Below are 21,329 nucleotides of genomic sequence, written 5' to 3'. Positions count from 1 at the left end.
AAACTATCCAGCTTCCTACCCAACATCCTAGGTGTCTCCCAGGGGTCTATTCTTAGACTTCTTTTGTTTTCCATTTTCATTAATGACCTCCATACTGTCATCCCAAAAGCAAATTGCATTCAATATGCAGACGACTCCACCTTGATTTGCTTTGCCACCCCCCAGCCAAATTTGCAGACACTAACTCAGGATACTTTTAACATAGTTGAAAATTGGCTTTCTGACCGCCGTCTGATCTTAAACCCCAACAAAACTAAGCTACTACTTTTCTCCCCCACCCAAAAGTCCTCAGTATTACCTTTCTCCATTAAGTCTAATAATGGCACCATAATCTCCCCAGATGTCTCTACAAAACTCTTAGATGTTATCATAGATAATCTTAAATTTGATATGCATGTCAATAAAACTATCAAAACCATTAACAAAAAAACTTGGCTCAATATATAGGATTAAACCATTCCTAACCCCATTCCCTGTACTCATCTACTCTCTACCCTTTGCTATGCCTCCCCTCTACTTACCAATTTGCACAAAAGTGATCCTAACAAACTCTCTAGCTACTAGAATCACATAGCTAGATTCACCACTGGCTTTCCCTACAGAATACATCACTGTACAAACCTAAATAATCTTGGTTGGCTAGAACTGCCCAGGCATATTCAGTACAACCAACGTATAGTGGCTCATAAAGTACTTTACCAACCCGGAAAAACACCTCCACTTAAAAACATTATCTACCCCTACTGCAACCCCATACCACTTCGCTCATCTGGTAGTTCAGACTGTCATATCCAACCCAGCTGGCGAATCTCTGTTTGCCAACTCTGTTGGCAAAACTTGGAATTCACTGCCTGCTGACATTACTCTAGAGACATCCCTAACTCAATTCAAGAAATGCCTCAAGCAGTATTTCAAGTATCATTGGTTATGTCCTTGCTCCAAGCCTAACTAAATCATAGTTATATTTGTGTACCAATACTATTTCACCTGCATCTTCTTTGTGTTGTAATTTGTTAAACTATTTCATAAGTTTGTGAGATTGTATAACTTACTTGTCTCTACAGAGTCTAAAAACTGTGCTTAATTTGTACTATCTATGTTTTCTTTTGTAACTACCTTTGGAGTTTTCTTCCTGGGCCCCCATTGAAAATGGACATGTATCCAGTCAGACTATCCCGGTCAACAAATGTAAAATAAATAAATAATATACATAAATAAATGCTACACTTAAAGAAACTCCAATCCCTCCGAGCTACACGCTCCAGGGACCTAAACCTTGCCACCACAATAAACAGAACATGCTGGAGGGATAGATTCCTGTCCCAGAGACTTCCCATGGTCTAGAACAGACTACCCTTTCATGTCAAGCAAAGCTCCTCATTAGTCCTCTTTAAGAAAAATCTTGACAATTGGATGGGAAATAGGAAATTCTCCCCAGGGATCACTTCTGTGGCTCTGCTAGACAGGGGTGCAGGAAAGTAACTTGCTTGGGTGGCGAAAGCCAGGGAACTTTTTGGCTAGGCTTATATAGACCCCAGGGCCGATAACCTAGTACCTACCCATGAACCTATGAACCTAAATAAAGACCCCAGTGTGATTAACACAACTCTAAAAACAATAAGGTTTATTGTAACAAAAAGGTGAGCACTTTTGTGATTAACAACCACTTCTTCAGACCTCTAAACAAACATAAAACATAAAAAACAATCAAAATCCTAAAATAGCATAATTTAGCCTATTAGCAACTTTAAACTAATCTTATGTAAAACAAGCACTATTGTAATGCTTATTACATTCAGAGAAAATTCATTCACAAAAGATGACCAATGAAAGACCTACTAAGACTCATACAAGTGCATGATAGGTCAAAAAAAGAGAAAAAAACATCCAATGCTAGACAAGAATATGTACTCATGATAGGTCAAATTGATGTAAGAAACATGTAGTGAAGCTACAAGACCCAATCAAGTCAGACTAAAAGAAAGATGTAACCACTATAAAATGTATCCAGCACATTTTATACAAAATTATCCAATAAACTCTACTTCCTAACCATATGATTTACAGATTGGATGCATTAGTAATGCAGTTTAACAAACGCTACTTTAGACCTTCTAAAACAAACATAAAAACAATCAAAGTCTATAAGGAAGTCAAGTTTATTTATAGTTACAATAAACATTATCGTTTTTAGAGCCATGTTAGTCGCACTGGGATCTTTATTTTTATTTTTATGTGATTAACCTCTTGCTTTTCTGGTCCGACTTTTATCTGCATACCAGTCATCTGTATTTCTATGCTTTCTGCCAGTATAATAGAAGGGATGTTCTACTCTATCTACATCCTGTTGCAAGACTACACTTATGCCTACCTCAGAAGCATCTGTATGTACTAACTATTGCTTAGAAAAGTCTGGTGCTATTGGCTTTCATTCTTTACACAGTATATATTTTAATTGTTAATGGCATATCCTGCTTCAGCTGTCCACTTAACCTTCAAGGGAGCTTTACCCTTCATCAGATTAGATGAGGGCAAGCAGTAGTAGCAAACTAAAGCCATATTTACATTAATATGTCCTGCTTTTTAGAGGTTGTTGTGGGCCAATTTTGCACTGCAGCCTTTTCAATCTGTGTTTTAATTGCCCCTTGACATGTTACATAACCAAACAGTAGACTTCTAACATGCCATTCTTGAACTTATCTTGGTTAGCAGTCAGTCCAGCTTGAAGGAATGAACTTAAAATGGCTTGAACTTGTTACTTGGGACATGATATGTAAATCAGTTTAATTCAGTACAAGGCATTATAAAACTATAAGACCTGTGAACAAGTACAATCAGACGATTGCATTAACTCTGAGATTCTTCTATGACCGCAAGTTTAATTATTTTTGTACATCTTCTGTTGATTTTGATTATAAGTTTGCTTTCTCATCAGACGAGGTTTCTATTTGGTGCTGGACTAAGCTGGTTCTGCCAGGCAACTCTGAACATATGCCCTTATTCTAGATTACAATTATTTCACTTTTTGTTTCTGAGACACTGATAGCATCTTCCCAATATTGACTTTAGGACATGCTGTGTGAACCTTAATGCCTCTTACAAATATACTTAATACAGACCCTGATTATATTCAAGGTTTCAAAACATGTATGTAGTACAACTGTTTTGGCTTCCTTTTTACTGATTGTTTCATCTTGTAGTTGACTTCATTTTACTTATTTTCTATACAATTTCAAAAAGTCCTTGGCACTTTGCCAGTAGTATTTTTCATTAGTGGATAGTATCACAAGTAATTTTCATGGATTGCTGTCTCAGAAATGAGCAATTCTGCTATTTGCTCTCTATTATGTTTCCTGTGATATCACCGCACGTTCTCCTACTGTAGACTTTATAGTTCTTAATAACCTGTCATGTAAATCTGTAAAATGCTTTGTCATGCTTTCAAGGGAGCAGTTTTCCTCCTCTTATATTTCTTTGGCTTTGTCTGCCAAGCCTGAGGGATGTTTCCTATAGAAAAATTCAAATTATGTGAATCCAGTTGGAGTATTTCACTTTGTCCATCTAGTTCTGATGCTTTTTGTCAAAAAAACTTTAAATTTTTGTAAAGTTCTGAACTAGGCAGTGTGTTTGTAGGGTGATATGCAAATGTTAGTAGCCGAGTCACATTAAAAAAATGACAGAGTTTGTAGATTACTCTGGACATGACTAGTGTACCTTGGTCAAAAAAAAATTCTCAGGAGATTTCTGCCCTGGCAAGTAGTAGTAATTCTTTTACAATGGACTTTTTAATTAGAACCTCATTGTGAACTGCCTTAAGATACTATTTAGTATAATTAATAATTACTAGGAAATACCAGTGGCCGTTACTCAGCTTTACAAGTGGGCTCACAATATCACTGCTATTCCATCAAATGAGGCATGTATGATGGGCAAAGATATCAAAGGATTATTACATCTTGGGTAGAATATTGCCCTTTGACACTCTGGGTAAGATGCACAAACATTGCCTGTCTTTTTCATAATTCCAGATCAGTAAAATCTAACCAAAATTACTTTGCCTTATCTGTTCCCAGTTTCATTATATGTTTTCTAAAAAGTCTGAAAACTAATACCTGAATCAGTGTCTGTTCTGTTTGGCTACCTTGTATAGCAGATAATTTTTGCATCAAAGTAGGGGTATTGGGGGCGGGCACTTCTGTTTTATTTATTTTTCTTTCCCATCTATTCTTTTTATCTCACTCTTTTGTCTTCCCACTGAGCTTTCTTGAAATTACCTAGAGGTCAGCCACTTCAGTATTTCTAACAATATTCTAACATAAAGTGGAGGCCATCGCCTCTTCTCCTGCAAATACAGGCGCAGGCTTTCCCCTTCATCCAGTTCATTTGCTATATCCGGGTGCTGGTATTTTCCTTTCTCTTCCTCAACTGTTGTTTTACTTGCTCTACCTTTTTAGTCCTCTTTCTGTTTGGCTGACTCCTTGCTTTGGTATAGCAGAAAGATGCTTAAAGATTTGTTCAGGTGCCCTTTTTCCTTTTTCTTCAGTATGAGACATTTCCTTCTTCTTAAATGTCTACATATAGTTTCTATTAGTGTATTCTTATCTATTGGGAATTCTGTCTCCCCTCTTTATGTTGACTGCTTTTGTCAGTTTAATTTCTGGAGTCTTTTAGTTAAACTCACTTCCCTGTCAGTTTGTAAACTTATTTTTTATTACTTTAACTGCTGGTGTATTTTGATAAGATTAGTGGATTTATCTAACCTTTCTACTCAGAGCCAAATCATACTTCCTTTTGTGTCTTCTAGTTCTACACCCTTTTCTTTACTGGTAACACATATTTTAACAGATATCTCGTTCAATACTCCCCTTAAACTTTAATACTTCTTTAAACCAAAGAAAATTATGTCATTTGTCAACACCAGCCAACAACAGACACCAGAGCTACAGAATGTCACACTTCACCAAAGTTTATGTTTTGTCCTGTGTTATAGTGTGTTCCTGCGTGTCTCTATGGACACGTCACTTCAGTTTTTTGCTTACTAGTGATTTCATACTTGCAAGATATTTTGATTTAACTAGTACAACATACCTCCCAAATCCAGCCATCACTGCATCTCTCCTCCATCAGCCAGAATATTACACTTAACAATTTTGACAACAGCACACTGACAGATAGCAGATTCCACAACTCTACTAAATATAGCATTATCATATTCCATAGTCATGCTTTAAGTTACAATGTGTAGGCTATAATTAACACTCTTTACAGCCACAATATTGTTGTTACTAACTGTGCTGCACTTGACTATATGCCTTAACTCAGAATATTAAAAACAAACCACTTCAGATGGTGACAACTTTCCTTATTTGGAGGCAAGCTAAAATACTTAGATGAAGGATTGTTATTAGCCTTGGAGTATTCAAGTCTAATTTAGGGTTTGTAAATTCAGTTAATAATAAATGTTCCACTATAATAATAACATGCTCTCACTCTAGAATCTATGTGGTCGTTAATAGGGAAAGCCCATATACATTTGTTTATTGTTATATTTATACATTTTTACTCACATTATTTACATGTGGTTTATGTATTTTATTTTATATTTTATTTTATTTATTTTCTATGTTTATTTTCTGGGTTAGGGACCTCGTCAGTTATGACTAGTTTCAGACACAGCTTGTGTTTTACAGAAACAACAGTGAAGGTCCTGCATGTTGTATTTACTGTACGTATTTTATTTTATTTATACCTCCCTCTCCTACCCATTTAAGGAAATCGAGAATGTATTTGGTCATTTTTATTTCTTGTGCTTTCTGTCATCTTTTTTAAAGATATGTGTAACACAAACTCTTTTCTTCTGCTCTGCTTCCTGGTGCTCAGGCTGTACAGTTTGTTTGATAGCTGAGTTTGTCAATTAGCTTCCACAAGGAGGCATAAGTTATGTTCCTTCATGAACAGACTCAGACATATTCCTGCAATTGTGTTGTGCTTACAATGCTTATTTTAATTTTGTTTATGTCCAATCTCCTGCCCTTTTAAGACCATTGAGAGGGCATCTGGTTATTTCTATTTCCATGGTCTTCCACATTTTCTAAAGACATAGGGAACAAAGAGTGTTTATTTTTGCTCTGGCTCTTCATGCTGCAATGGTGCAGTTTGACTGATGGCCAAATATGCCAGTTAGCTTCTAGGAGACCTAAGTAATATTTCTTGATGAATGGACATATTCCTGCTGAGTTTTATGCTTACAGATCTTATTTTACTTTTGTTTAAGCCCAGTCTCCTGTCCTTTTATAGACACCGAGAAAGCATTTGGGCATTTTTATTTTTTGTTCTCTTCCCATCTTTCTAAAGATGTAGGAAACACAAAATGTTTATTTCTTCTCTGCTTCTTGGTGCTCTAGTTGTGCAGTTGGATTAATGGCTGAATCTGCCAGTTAGCTTCCAGATGCAGACATAAGTAGTATCCCTTGATGAGTGGATGTGAGTTGAGTGGATGTCTTGCATCAATGCAAAGACGTACTTTGTACATTGGGAGTACTAATTAGTAATGACTTCTGCTTTTATAAACGTGCAGACAAAATTAAATGCAAAGCTATGAAACAGCTAGGCAGTAGGTTAAAGAATTTAACAACAAGGGACAGTAAATGTATATAAGGCCAATATTACAGTACAATAATGCAATTTATATTTATACTAAGGGCCAAATGAAATGTAGCAAGTCTGAACAAAGGAGATTCAGTGAAACAAAATACTACCAAACAGTGAAATGAGTTATCTGGAAATATCTAAAATTTAAACCTAGTACTATACATTATCAGCACATAACAGGCAAAGTATTATTAGCATGATGATAATATTTAACTTCAGTTTACATAATAGTAAAACGTGGTTTAGAATTAGTGAACTGATGTTGCACATGAAGTCATTTAAAACTAGATTGGGACAATCTTTTATAACCTTAGGACTACCAGATTTATAGAAGAAACTTCCAGTATGAATTAGATCCTCATGTAATCTGAATAGATTTAAATAAATCCTAGATACCTGGTTTGGAAACTTGGTATATATACACACACACACACACACACACACACACACACACACACACACACACACACACACACACACACACATATACATATATATATATATATATATATATATATATATATATATATATACACACACACACACACACATATATATATATATATATATATATATATATATATATATATATATATATATATCTCCCTAGAGAAACAACAACACATAAGGTATATTGGGTACATTACTAAACATACATATACTTATAAAAGTGAGATAATTAAAGGAGAATGAGCAAGAAGAGAAAAAAGATGGGTAAGTAGTAAATAAGAAGACAGAAGCAGAGTTGAGAAAGCTTTCAAGATACATATGCCTTTGTACTGATTAGTGGTTGATTGAGAGAATGGTTTATTATTAGGATAGTAGTGTGAGTAAGGAGGCCATATGCTATGTGGCCTGAATGAAGGCATTTTTACTGGTTTTGTTTCTTGAGGTTTGCTTTAAAAAGGTGGTCTGAATTTTTGTGGGAGTATCTTTGTCTGAAAATATGCATTAAATCATCATTTTTGATCTTACACGTCTTAATATTATAATGTTTAGTTATAAAACTTAAGGCACAGGGTTTCAAATTAAGCTCCAGACCTTGCCAAAAATTCTTGTTTAGGTTTCTGGTAGTCACATGCATCAGTATCTTCATGGGGCATAAAGGCTTTCAGTGAGTGCTCTCTTAGATGAAAAGACAGAATTCTGGACTACTCAGCCTGGAACCAGTTCTGCCATAGCTACAGACCTTTGAGGAGACAGTAGCTAAGCATTAGCTTCATTCTCTGATCAAAGATCCAAGTTTCTTCAGGCTAGCACTGGAATTAGAGATTTCTGGTGAGGGGATTAGCTGGTTTATCAATGTGGGAAATATGTTGCTAGAGGCTGACCAGTTGCTTAGTTCTCTTTAGAAGGTTGACCACTCACTGGACAGTTCTTTCCTGAAGGCTGATCCATTGTTAACCAATGGTTGCATATCTTTTCTGAATAATGCCCAAGTGCTGGTGAGAGGCTACACTTCCTTCATGAAAGGCTGCAGTAGAATTTACTAAAGTCTTATTAGAGATCAACAAAATCTCAGTCAAATTTTCAATGTTCAGTCAGAAATCATTTGCTAGAGTTTAGAGTATGAAGCTCTTGGCCATATTGGAAAACAAACAGGTACACTTAGTTTATCTTGCAAGGCACAAGACCATTAACAATTCCTACATGTTTATCAGTTCACCATTCTTTTTTTATCAGCAAGCCTCACATTCAACATGCTGCAGCTTCCTTCTGTTAAGAGTCAGTAATTTGACACTCTGGCATCAGTCAGTAATTTGACACTCGGGCATTAGTCAGTAATTTGACACACTGGCATCAGTCAGTAATTTGACACTCTGGCATCAGTCAGTAATTTGACACTCTGGCATTAGTCAGTAATTTGACACCATGGCATCAGTTAGTAATTTGATACTCTGGCAGAGTCTGGTGTACTTACACTGGAGGGAAGGAAGCGCATGCAGAGTTAGTAGCTTGGAAAGGCACAGTTTAATAGAAAGCACGACTGTAGTTCTGCCTACTTCAAGCTATCAATGTAGTACGTTGTTGTGCAAAATAATTCAGCCTTTAATGGTACTTTAGGAAAGATAAAACATTGTATTTTGCCAAAATATATATTACTAACAAAAGAACAGAAGTTCATAATATGAGTTCAGTCTTTTCAAAGTTCTCACTGATTATAATGTGTTCCAACCCACAATGACCAGAAACAGAGCAGTACTTACAGAGCTAAAGTCTCTTTATTCAAACAGACAGGCATTTCAAATAACACCACAAGACTTTATTTATAATAAAGGATAGCAGCATGTATCCTTGCCTGTCTTTCGGTATATCCTCCAAACATCAACATTCAGGGACATCCTCACTTTCTGGGAGTCCTCTCAACTTTCTCAGTTTAGAAAAAACAGAATCTAACTATTAGCAAGGTTATGTAGCCCAAAATAGCTGTGCTTATAGCTGGTACACATTAACTTCCTATCTTACTGCTAAATGCTACTGACTGCCAAAAAAGAGATTGTTAGGAAATGGGAATCAAAGTTTAACCGAACTGTAATTGAAATATTCAGTACTGTAAAGGTGCTAAAGGAATGAGAGATGGCATCCTTAGAAAAGGGAAAGAGCAAATTACATATCAGTAACTGGAATTTATGGGAACAAGACATGCAGAATAGTGTTCAGGAAGAGGAGTGAGGTTTAAGTGAAGGAAAGAAATTAACATTTTATTTAATGCTAGAGTGAAACTAATTGTGAAAAAAGAAATGTGTATATTGCATAAAAAATGCTACTGTGGTTTGTTTTCTTTTATATTAATATATGTATGTATATCAGGATCATCATTTTAGTTGCGATTTAATAAAGATGTTTATAGAGAGAAAAAAATCCTTATATATTAATATCTTTCTCTTTTTTGCTCAAAACTCATACACATACTCATATACACACAATTTATTTAACCTTACTCCATCCCTGTGACTCGAGTTTTAGTTAAAAAGGATCAAGGAAGGACCAGTTCACTTACTCTTATAAAGAAATTTGCACATAGTTGATGGTAAGGTGAGGAGGTATGCTTAGTATCTCATAACAGAGAGGTAGAAAAGAAGTTTCTTTATAAATATTTTTGCTGCTCTTATGGTATATAAATTTAGGGAGAAAGGGATTGGCTGTTATTGTGATGTGAACATCTATGTCCATTTTATTCTTCTGTTGTAAAATATAATTTACTATACATGTGTTCTTGTTTTGCTTTGCCTTTTTTAGTAGAGTCCTCATTTAATGTAAAGTTTGGGTAGGCAGTTCTCTTATGGTGTGTGAGATGTATTTTAAATATTTTTAACTTTGCCTCATTTATTTTTATTTTAATTTATTTTTTACTCAAGGGGTGTTATTTTGCCCACATTAGGATGTGTGTGTGTGTGTGTGTGTGTGTGTGTGTGTGTATATACACACAGATAAACAGTATATGCACAGATTGACAGATAAAACAGTATATGCACATATGCACATTATATTTTATTCAAGTTCAGTATTTTAGCTGTATGTGTCTAATGGGCAATTGTTTTGAATATTTTTAACCTAATTTCTTATTGCTGTATTTATGTGTTCCTTAAATAACAGGAGAAAATCTAGGTTTTTGGGAAGCCTGTGAAGATCTTAAATATGGCGATCAGTCGAAGGTCAAGGAAAAAGCTGAAGAGATCTACAAGTATGCACAGTTACATCTTTTATGAGAATGCGGATGCACACTAACTTTACAGTATTGTCAAGCATATAAATTTAATATGCCAGTACAGCATATTACCACATTTAAAGTTAGTGTACATTTTATGTGATCTGTTAAATAAATCAGTCAAAAGCCACTCGGCACACCATTTGACACATTGGGTGTGATGACCATACTGATTATAATAACAGTGCTTTATTCTTAACAGTATTATATAATAAGTTTCAAGCGACTTAACAGACACTGTGGAAATGTATTAGTTTGGTGTCTTAGTGGTTAAGGTTTCTGCTTCATTTCTCGCTCAGGGATCAGTCACGAGCTTTCTTTGCTGTATGTAGCCTGCATGCTCTGTTCATGTCCCCATAGTTTTATTTTGATTACTGCTCTCTACCATCTGCTAAGAATGTAGACCACTGCTTGAGTATTATAACCCACCTTTATAAGTATTAGATTTAGTTTTGCATGCTCATCATTCATGTTGTGATTTAGTATGGCTGCATAAAATTATTTAATGTACACAATTAAGGAGTAATGAAAGAAGAAACAAAGAAAAAAGACAATGCTAAATTTAGTCCAGTATTGTTAACAAGCAATGAAAAAAGTTCATCTAGTAACTTGGAATAACCTCCTCCAATGGCTGAATCACATCTGAACCATCATCCGATTCCATGATTACCTTACTGTGATGAGTCTTTTTACTAATGAACAATTTAAAGTTCTGGTGAAACCAATGGAGGTCATTCTAAAAAAAAATTCATTTTCTTTGAGGGTAAATATTACCATCAAATAACTGGTGTAGCAATGGCTGCAGCATGTGCCAATATTTGCCAACTTGGTGATGGCAGAATAAGAGAGGAGATTTATTTTTAATACTGAATATGTTAAATTGTGGAAGTTATACACTCAATTTCTTGGTGATATATGTATTTTTGGATGGCGTCTAGTAAGCACTATTAGAATTAATCAATTATATTAATAGGACTATCTTTTTTTTACAATTTGCCAGTGAGGTATTCACTGAGAAACTTTATTATTTACATATTGCTATAATCAAAACATTTGGTTAAAAGTAGATTTATTTTGAATTTATATTGGAAACCGACTTATTCAAATTCACTATTGCACTACCAAAGTGGCCATCTATATTACCAAAATAAATCATTAGTTAAGGGACAAATGGTCAGATTGGAAGGATGGTATCAGATGAGTAAATGTTATTAATAAAGCTGATGTTCTTAACAGTATGCTTAAAATTAGAAGGTACCCTCACTCCCTTTCACAGACTATTCAGGGAGAGTGGTTACAAGAGAAAAATATGGGACTTACTTTCCCCTTTTAGGAATACCCCCCCAATCAAGATGTTGTGGTAACAAACAGTGGCAGGTTTAATGAGCCCTCTTCCCGGGATATGATTACAACATATTCAGTTGATAGTAAGTTCACTATGGATGCTATTAATAGGAACTGGAAATATTTTTAAGATTAGTAATATAAGTAGCATTGTAGTGAAAAGTAAAGATTTTTGTACAAAAGGGAATTTTAAACAGTTAACAGAAAAGTCCAAAAATTGCCCTGTTATGTTAAAGGGTGTTAGGAACAAAAAGGTACCTATAGATATAGTAGGTGTAGTCAATGTCACCATATTAAGGAAGGAGAGGATGTGTGAATTAATAGTGAATAATTTGGTATTTAGGAATATTTAAACTGTGGTACTACAGGACTTCTATATATACCTACATGTAAACAATGTCTTGCATTTTATATTGGAAAGACTGAACACCACTTCAGGGATAGAATCTACCAAAATGATTACAATCTTAGAAAGAAGAATATAAAAAATGTACTTTTAGACATATTAATTTATATGCTGACCATAGTTTTGTTTTTCAAATTAAAAAAAAAATGTTTCTTGTGAACATTTAGGGGAGGCGCTTTGAATTAGCTGTCAGAGTTATATGAATTAAAGTGGCAACTAAGAACTAATGCTTAAAATTGTCCAGGTATAAATGATTATTCCCCTATTACATGCATTTTAAAGTTAAAGATTATGATAGCATAACAGTGTTTTTTGTATGGCATGTTTTTGTGGTATTTTCTAATGTGTTCTAATTGTATTTAATTTAGCTATTTGATAATTTGCTTATAGGGAATGACTATAGGTATACATATTAACTAGAATAACTTCTTTATATTTTTTATCATTTTAATTGCGACCTCGATAAACTACTTGTTCCTTTAAGCATACTTATCATATGATTAGGATAATTATTTAAACATCAGATAAATGGAAATTGTGTGAGGATTGTACAAGTGGCCAAGCCAATTGTTAAAGTCAATCATTTTCTGCTGGTATTGTGACATCATCCTTGGAGATGGTAGAATGCTGCTCAGTGCTAGGCTCATACCTACTTGTGACATATATTCTGAGAGGTCAATCCTGTCTTTCTTCATATAGTCCAAGGAGGTATGACTTAGGTCATTCACGCACACATGGACTATAAGTGAGTCATACTGGTACTTGATCGTAAGTGACCTGATTGCTTGCATGATCTGGCAGATCCTGGCCTCTGACAGGTAACTACTTGTAATCTTCTCTCTATTCATCCTGATAAGAGGGACATCAGTATGTCTCACAATGGAGTCTCCTATGACCAAAATATTGGGTTGTGGAGTGTTTTACCTTATAGGCTTGGTAGTTGAGATACAATGAGATGTGGCTTTGTGTTGTGATGGGAATTGTTTTGTTTGTGTATATGCAGAGTTTCTGAGGACTGCGCCCAAGATGCCTTTGAGGTTTGGGTAAGTTACATGTCAGCACCTCTGCATATGTGAGTCTATGTGTGTGGTCCTTTGTAGGTAAGGTGATTGGTGTGTGTGAGTTGCTGACAACCTATTTGTTGCTTTTTGTGTTTGTATGTGAGGGTCTAGCCTCTGGTGTCAATGCGTAACTACATATCTCACAAACTGCATTTGTCTGTCTGAGAATTAAGTGTCTGTCAGTGTAAATAAGGCAATTACTACATTGCCTCAGGATGCCCATGTCCACCATGGTTGACACAGAGATAGCCCGAAAGTGCCTATTCATGGTTACAGGTCCTAATGTTACTTTGCAAGGGATAGGTGTGGAGGGTGTTTGTGACTGGATGAGGGATGGGCTCTTACTTGGTGCAATCTACAGCTAACCTACTAGCAATGCTGCCTGGCACCCAAACCATATATAAAGTTCAGAGGTACTTTTTTTAGGGAAATTTCAACTTCTGGTGATTGCATATGTACAAGGCACAACTAACCACTACTGTGTGAAGATCAGCTTCACACAAACTCAAAGCTTTTATATGATCAGGAAAAAAGGCAAGTTTTACACTAACTATGCCCTAAGACCAATCAGGTAAACAAACAATAATTTTCCACCAGCAATTCCAAAGTCAGATAGGTGAAATCAGCCCTTTCCTGCCATAAGAGAGCAGACTTTAACCCTGTTAATGTAAAATGACTGATTTGGAGCCCAAGTGTTAAGGAACAACAAACAGATGCCTGATACTAACTATAAATCAATGGATAAAAGGGGTTTAAATGCAGAACAGCAGCACTTACTACAGTTTAAAAAATGCAACTTTAAACTTTAAAAAGTGCAGAATAATCATAAATAGCACATAAGTCTTTTACAGTAGAATGAAAACAAGCAATGCATGTGCAAAATGATCATTTCATTTATTTTGCCAAGGATGGCTTCAGATGTTAGTAAAATCTCTCAAAGTCTCTGATGTTGTTGCCAAACAATGAGCAGATCTGGATATATGAGCAAGGCTGGCACAAATGTCAGGCTTATATATGAGAAGAAAAAAGCAAGTTTTGCATTATCTATGTCTTAAGAACAATCAGGTAAGCACACAATAAGCTTTCTGCCAGCAATTCACAGCTCAAATAGGTGAAATCATCCCCCTGCTTTCATCACATCTTCTTTTACACAACACTCATTGTTGCCATCAATATCTTACCCATTTGTCAAATTCACATTTTTCTTTTATCAGATTTTTGCATACATTATACCCATGTTTACAGTTCAAAACCCAAACCCTCCCACATGAACTTTTGAACTTTTTTAATAAAAATGAATTATTTTTACAATCCAAAAAATAATACTTTGTTTCTTCTTCATTACAAACTTTACATTCTCTTTCCTCCATTGCTCCATATTTTATACTACTTTTTACAGGAAATGTATCCAGTAATAATCTCCTCTAAAAATCTCTATATGTATAAAAACATTCAAATCTTTCCCTTCTTTTTTATTGCTTTTTACCCTCATGTTTATTATATTTCCATGAATATATTAATAGGTGTCTGTTATGCTTTTCCATTCCTTTCTATCTTTTTACACTTCGATTTAATTTTCCATAATTTCATCTGATCATCATATTCTTTTTTCCTGCCATCTCCTTTTTACTTTATTTTCTTTCCTTTCCATCATTTTATCATTTCTCTATATATTTCACATGCAGTATTTTCCCTCTCAAACTACTTTCCTTCTCATTCATATTTATAATACCCATAACAAGTACATAAACATCAAATATATAACTGGATGTTTTTAAACATCCTCTTTCTTTTTATTATAAAAATTCCCCATCTAATTGGATCATGTCTTGATCACCAAATAAAATTGAAAACATCTCTAACTGTTCTTTTTCCATTTTTCCATGAAAGATATGTGTATTCCCCAAATATCCCACCTTTTCCAGTACATACAGATTTAAAATAAATAACTTCATTTTAAAGGATAAAATAGAAAGTTTCCACCAGTTAACTAATTACTTTATTTAATCCAGAAATTATCTCTATTGTTCTATTTTCCAGTTTTCACCAAACCTGTTTCTTAATATGTTTATGTAATTTCTAGTAAAATATATTCCCTTTAGCATCTTTATTTCACTAAACTCTTTCCTTAACCTATTTAACCTTAATCTAGCTTTGTTTAAACTTCTTCTATTCTTGTCACAGTTTCCCTCACCCATAATACATTTTTATTACAATAACTAAACCATCAGCATATGAAAGATCCGTAAGTATTAGTACATCATTTCCCATCCTGCTTCTGTCATTTTACCAATACTTTTGTATTGCTGCATTCATTACTAGCAAAAAAAAGCACATATGTATTAGACATACCTGTTCCATACCTTTTTTCAGTCTTTATTATCTTTCCTCACTAACCAGGTACCATAACCTTCACCTCAGACATCACATAACACTCCTCTAATACTTTTATTATTTTTCCAAACCTCATATTCCCTTAAAGTATCCGACATTACTTCATGTCTTACTGAGCCAAATGTTTTTGGTACATCATATGCAATCAACGTTACATCTTTAGTCTTCCTCAAATGTAATGTATTACTTTCTTTATTATTACTAACATCTCTTTCATATGTTTCCACTTTACTCCATATACCTCTTCCTCAAGCATTTCTTCCAAAACTGCCCCCATTCTTTTTTTTAATTATTTTCATAAAGATTTTATAATCAGTATTCTCTAGTGCTCATGGACTACAATTCTTAACATTTTTAAACAATATTGCTGGTAACATTTTTGCCATCTTTCTTCCATATAAATTTAATCACCCCAGCAAGTATATTTTCATTTTTTATCCCTTCATCTGACCATTCATGCAGCATTTCCATAAATGCTACTTTTTTCCTTATATTATCCATGACTTAACCCACCCAAGCCTGATGCTGATTCTTCCTTATTTTCTTTTATAACCTTTCCAGTTCTTCCAATTAATTTTTTTATTTTAATTTACATATTGCACTATTCAAAAATGTCATTCTTTTTCATCTCCCCCTTTCAACTTCTTCCATTTTATACATTGTTTTTACTATTTTTCTACTGTTTCCATAATTTCTTCTTCTTGTTTACCCGATATTGAGTCTATCACCCATCTTACTCTTCCTTCTTTTTACTTCCTTTCCTAAAAAGGTGAAACTTCTGCCTTCTTTCCCTTTAAAAATATTTCTGTCTGTACACCATTGACTTAACTTTTTATTTATTTGCCTCTAATTTAAAATTTATCTTACTTCTGTTGCTTCATTCTTCTATTCATTTCTCAAAATCTTTCACCATGTTTTCATATTCTACTTACTTCTTTTTAATACCCTTCTCTCTAGTTCCAAAAAAGTAATTTTATGTTTTTTTTTCTTTAAACACTACACACCATTTTCTCCAATTTTTATAAAATATTCATTGTAATATATTCCTTCCATAGTCTATTACCAAACTCTTTTATTTATTTATTTTTGCTGACATCCCCTGATAACCATTTATTCTGTTGCCTTCTTTTATGATTTCTTCATTATCATCTAATGCAGTCCATATTGAGCTATGATCTGAAAAATCTACACTTTTACCCACCTGACATTTTCTTCATTTCACCTGAATAAATAATATAATGTCTGCTTTAAAAATTCTCATATTTTACATCAACTCTCTACTTTTTCTAGCTTCCTGTTTTTCACATTGCTTCGCCTTTACAGCTTGTGTTATTTTTCTTTTCTTTTCTTACTTAGAATTATAAGTGACACAGTGGTGCATTTGGTAACATTGTCCCTACACAGCAAGATGTTCTCCTGTTTGATTCTTGGCTGTGGTGCAATCTGGAGTCTGCATGCCCTCCCTGTGTTTGTGTGGACTTTCTCTGGGGGATTCAGTTTCCTCCCATATTCCAAAGACATGCAGTAGAAGGACTGAACACTAAACTGGACATAGGTACGAGGGTGTATCTGTGGCACAAAACAACAACCGTGGGATTAGCTCTAGATGATGGCTACTGTTGATGATACACTTTACCTTCTTGTCTGGAAAAAGGCACAGATGCAGATGGTTAAGACTGGGAGCTGGAGTTCCTGTGGTACAGTATTTGATTTCTTCACTTATGACCTTGGGCAAGTTACTTAACCTGATAGTGGTTAGGGACAGCTGGGAATTTAGACTAAGCTCCTCAATGGTTCCTGGTTTGCAAGTCTACTAAATATCTATGAGCTTACAGTTAAAGTATCCTATCATTACAATTGACATGTTTACTATCATATAGTTTTAGCTCTTCAAACTTTTTTTTCCTTTCTACTATGCTTGTAAAGTCATATATTACCATTATTCTCACACAATTTCCATTTCTTCTCACATAGATTCATAAGTGTGTACTAGACTAATGGTCCTGGGGCCTTTACAAGCCTAGCCATAGGATTACCCTGGCATCATGTCACCTGACCTTACTTCCCAGTGCCTTTGTCGAGTAGAGCCACTGGAGTTATCACCGGGGTGAATTTTCTATTTCCCACTCACTCATCAAGATTTCTCTTGAAGAGGGTCAGCGAGGTGATCTGCTTGACATGTATGATAAGTCTATTCCATAGCATGGGTAGTCTCTGGGTTATGAACCTGTACCTCCAGTACATTCTGTTGATTGTGGTAATGAGGTTGAGGTCTCTGGAGCATGTGTTGTGGAGGGATTAGGATTTCTTTAGATGCAGCATTTCTAACAGAGCTGGGTCAGACATGGCTTTGCAAGTCAAGCAGAGATCACCTCTAAGTAGGTGATATGAGACAGAGAATAGTTGGAGCTTTTTGAGTCTGTCCATATAGGACATGTGTTTAAGGCCTAGGATCCTCTTTGTGAGGTACTTTTTCAGCCTATCCAGTTGTTGCAGGTGTCTAGTGAGGTACATGCCAAATGGGGCATTGTACTCAATGACTGGCCTAATGAGGGAAGAGTAGAGGGAGGCAATGTCCTCTTTCTTCCTGGATGGAAAACCCTTAGTAATGAGATGTGTCACATAGAAGGACTTTCTGACCACAGTGGCAATGTGGTGATAAAAAGAAAGGTTGCTATCAACCTGTGTTCCCAGATCTCTTATAATGCCTTCTGTGTTCAGTGGACTACCATCAATGTGGTAATTCTTGGGAAATGGGTTTTTCCCAAAGGGGATGAAGACACATTTTTTGGCATTTAGCTTAAAGCCATGGTTCTGACATCAGTTGTTGGTCTCAGTCAGGCCATTCTGTAGGATGTCAGCATCACTTGGGGAGTTAATAATAGCTCCCAACTTGCAATTGTCTGCAAACTTTGTCAGATAGAGTCCCTTCGTGTTGGCCTGGACTTCAGAGAAGTAGATACCAAACAGGAGAGGACCCAGGACCAAACCATGCGGGACTCCACTCATGACTAGTCAGCAGTCTGACTTGGAGTCAGCTACTTTCACACTGTGGGTTCTGTGAGCCAGTTTACAACCCACCTAGTGATATAGGGGTTGATGCCTAGCTTAGTGAGTTTTTCTAAGATTCCTGAGTGGGAATGGTATCAAAGGCCTTGGCCAGAACAAGGTAGGTTGTATGAACCACCTTGCCTTCATTCACATCTCTGGTGACTGACTCAAAGAAGTCAACCAAGTTGAGCAGGCATGATCTACTCTTTACAAAACCAAACTGTGTGGGATCCAGAGTTTGGAGATTCCCTATATCCTTATTTATTAGGTCCATGATGATGTGTTCCATAGCTTTGAATATCAGACAGATCAGGCTAATGGGGCAATAGTTCCTAGAGTCGGTAGTTGCTCCTTCTTTGTGGAGAGGGATGACTGTAGCAGTGTGCCATTCGGTAGGGACAAAGCCAGAGGTGAGGCTGTGACTGAACAGGGCACACAGATGAGGTGCTAGTTCACTCTGTAGTTCATGTAGAACACAGCCAGGGATATTATCAGGTCCCATAGAAGCTGTATTCTTGGCCTTAGACAGTGCTGTTTTAACTTGTGCAGCAGTAATACTGGGTGCCTGGCAATCTACAAGTATTGTGATTGGTCCTTTGGGGGGAGAGAGGGATAAAATTGGCACTGAATCTATTGGCAATCTGTTGGCCAGTATATTGGCAATATCTGTTGGCTCATTACAGGAGGTACCATTGTGCAGTAGCTCAGTGCAAATTTGAGCATTGCCATGGAGATTCTTTACATAACTATAGAAGGGCTTGTGGTTGTCTTTACTATCTGCTACAATTCTGTTTTTATAGCTAAACCTAGAGGATTTGATGAGGGATCTCAACTTTTTGTTGAGGCTGATAAGGGAATTTTACCAGTCTTGGACATATCATTACCCTTTTTGGTATCAGAATTGTTAGATCCAGTATTTTTACTTTATCGTCTTTTATTAACACCCTTAACCCAGAACATGTTTCACATCCTATTAAGAATATAGTCTTTTGCTCCACACAACTTCAATTGTTTTCGTTGTTATTGTGCAACACATCTTGTGTCCAGTAAACATAATATATCCATATTTTTCTTCTTAAACCATTTAACAACCATTAAAACCCTCCCTTTATTTCTTATACCATTCATACTTAGTTCCAAAATAACTGACTCATTTTTCTTTTTGTATCGTTTTCCTCCTGTTTTTATTTTTCCTTCTCCTTCTCATCCTTCCTGTAGTCAATTTACCTTCCTTCTGCTCTTGCTCTTCCCAGTTTCTGAGACACACCATCTTCCTCTTTTTCACATGCCAACCCGTTATACTTATTTTCTGTTTCCATTTGAATCTCTTCTGCCATTATCCAGTATTTATTTGGTGTAGGTAGATCAGGATGGGGGCACCATGAAGACCTTTTGCCTAGGGCACCAGTTTATCTAAGGCCGCTCCTTCACCTTGAGTCATATTTATGTCACTTTTTTATGGATAGTGTGTTCTGCTTATTGACTCCTCCCTCTTCTCACTTTCTTTTTCATGTACCCTTTCTTTTTCCATTACTGAACATTCAAGCCAAAAATAGCCAGACTCAATACATTTCCTACAAAAAAATGCAATTCCTAGCAGTACATCCTTGCTCCTCACATTGTCCTTACCTTCTTGTACATTCCTGAACCAAATGTGTTTTCTCCCTACAACAGAAGTAGATTTTGGATTGGCCTCAATACTAACAGTTGGTCTTTTCCCATTCACCATTACATTATTTGAAATAGGCTATAATTTCCCATCATGCATATTCAGTGTAACCCACACTTCCTGTCTCCCTGTACATACATTTCTGTTATCACAGTTTTCTTTCTTTTGTGCTCTTTAATCACAATTTGTCGGAAAAAGGTTTTAAGTTCAAATTCCTCCATTTCTTAAGTTCTGAATTGCACAGTCAGTTTACTTTTTAACTGCAAGCCAAAGTTCTGAAAAATAAAGTCTTTTCAATGTAATATGCTCTTTAAATTCTTATATCTCAAACTAAATCCTAATGGCAATGTAATATTGTCTGCAATGCCAAACCTGTCAATAGTAGCACTGGATTTGCTTCTTATTCTTGGCACTTGTCTTTTTTTCTGAAGCTGCTGCCCAAACACATATTTGGGCATTGCTTCTTATTCACTGACTTACAACACTTGCATTATGTTTTTTCCTTTGTTTCATTTCTGTCATTCACAGTAAATATTTGCATGAATTTAACAAACTATATTTTACTTGTGTAACCATATCTACAAGCGTACAAGGTTTCTTCTTCTCGCAGTTCTTTTTTTTTCAGGAAGGAAAGAAACTGTTTATGAAGAAAAAATAGTCATGAACTCCCCTCAGTATATTGTCTCTATTACTCCATTGTGCTGTTACAAAACCACAGCTGAGTGACTCATGCTAGCTGTGGGCAGCGTGGTGGGTCAGTTCTTAAATGTCTACCTTGCAACTTCAAGATCCAGAATGGGTTTCTGACCTCCTGCTCACTGTCCTTGTCAAGTCTGCATACTTTTCTTGTATCTGCATGGGTATTCACTAGTACTGGTACTCTGGGTTCTTTCTACCTCTCCAAAACATGCTGGTAGATTGAGTCCAGGAGTTACCCTTGCCATTATGTCTCAAGTTTTGGCTGAAAAGTCTCCAGGAAGGATATATTGATATACCTGGTTACGCCATAAACTGACAAAACAAATAAATAAATCCCATTCAAAG

At 35.6% G+C, this 21,329-nt stretch overlaps 1 protein-coding gene across 1 annotated transcript in view; it reads left to right on the top strand.

Annotated features, from left to right (window-relative positions):
- The window catches only part of RGS9 (regulator of G protein signaling 9), a 1,872,571-nt gene that overhangs the window by 1,709,903 nt on the left and 141,339 nt on the right, over nucleotides 1–21,329 (top strand). Inside the window, exon 14 of the mRNA XM_044085112.1 lies at nucleotides 10,249–10,336. Coding sequence (XP_043941047.1) covers nucleotides 10,249–10,336 — 88 coding nt within the window. The remainder of the gene's footprint in view (nucleotides 1–10,248; nucleotides 10,337–21,329) is intronic.

The sequence above is a fragment of the Protopterus annectens genome, chromosome 10.part0 (assembly GCF_019279795.1).
Source record: "Protopterus annectens isolate FY-2018-M chromosome 10.part0, PAN1.0, whole genome shotgun sequence".
NCBI classification, from domain to species: Eukaryota; Metazoa; Chordata; order Ceratodontiformes; family Protopteridae; genus Protopterus; species Protopterus annectens.
Note: the sequence above shows the minus strand (reverse complement) of the source record. Positions and strands in the feature narration are given on the sequence as shown.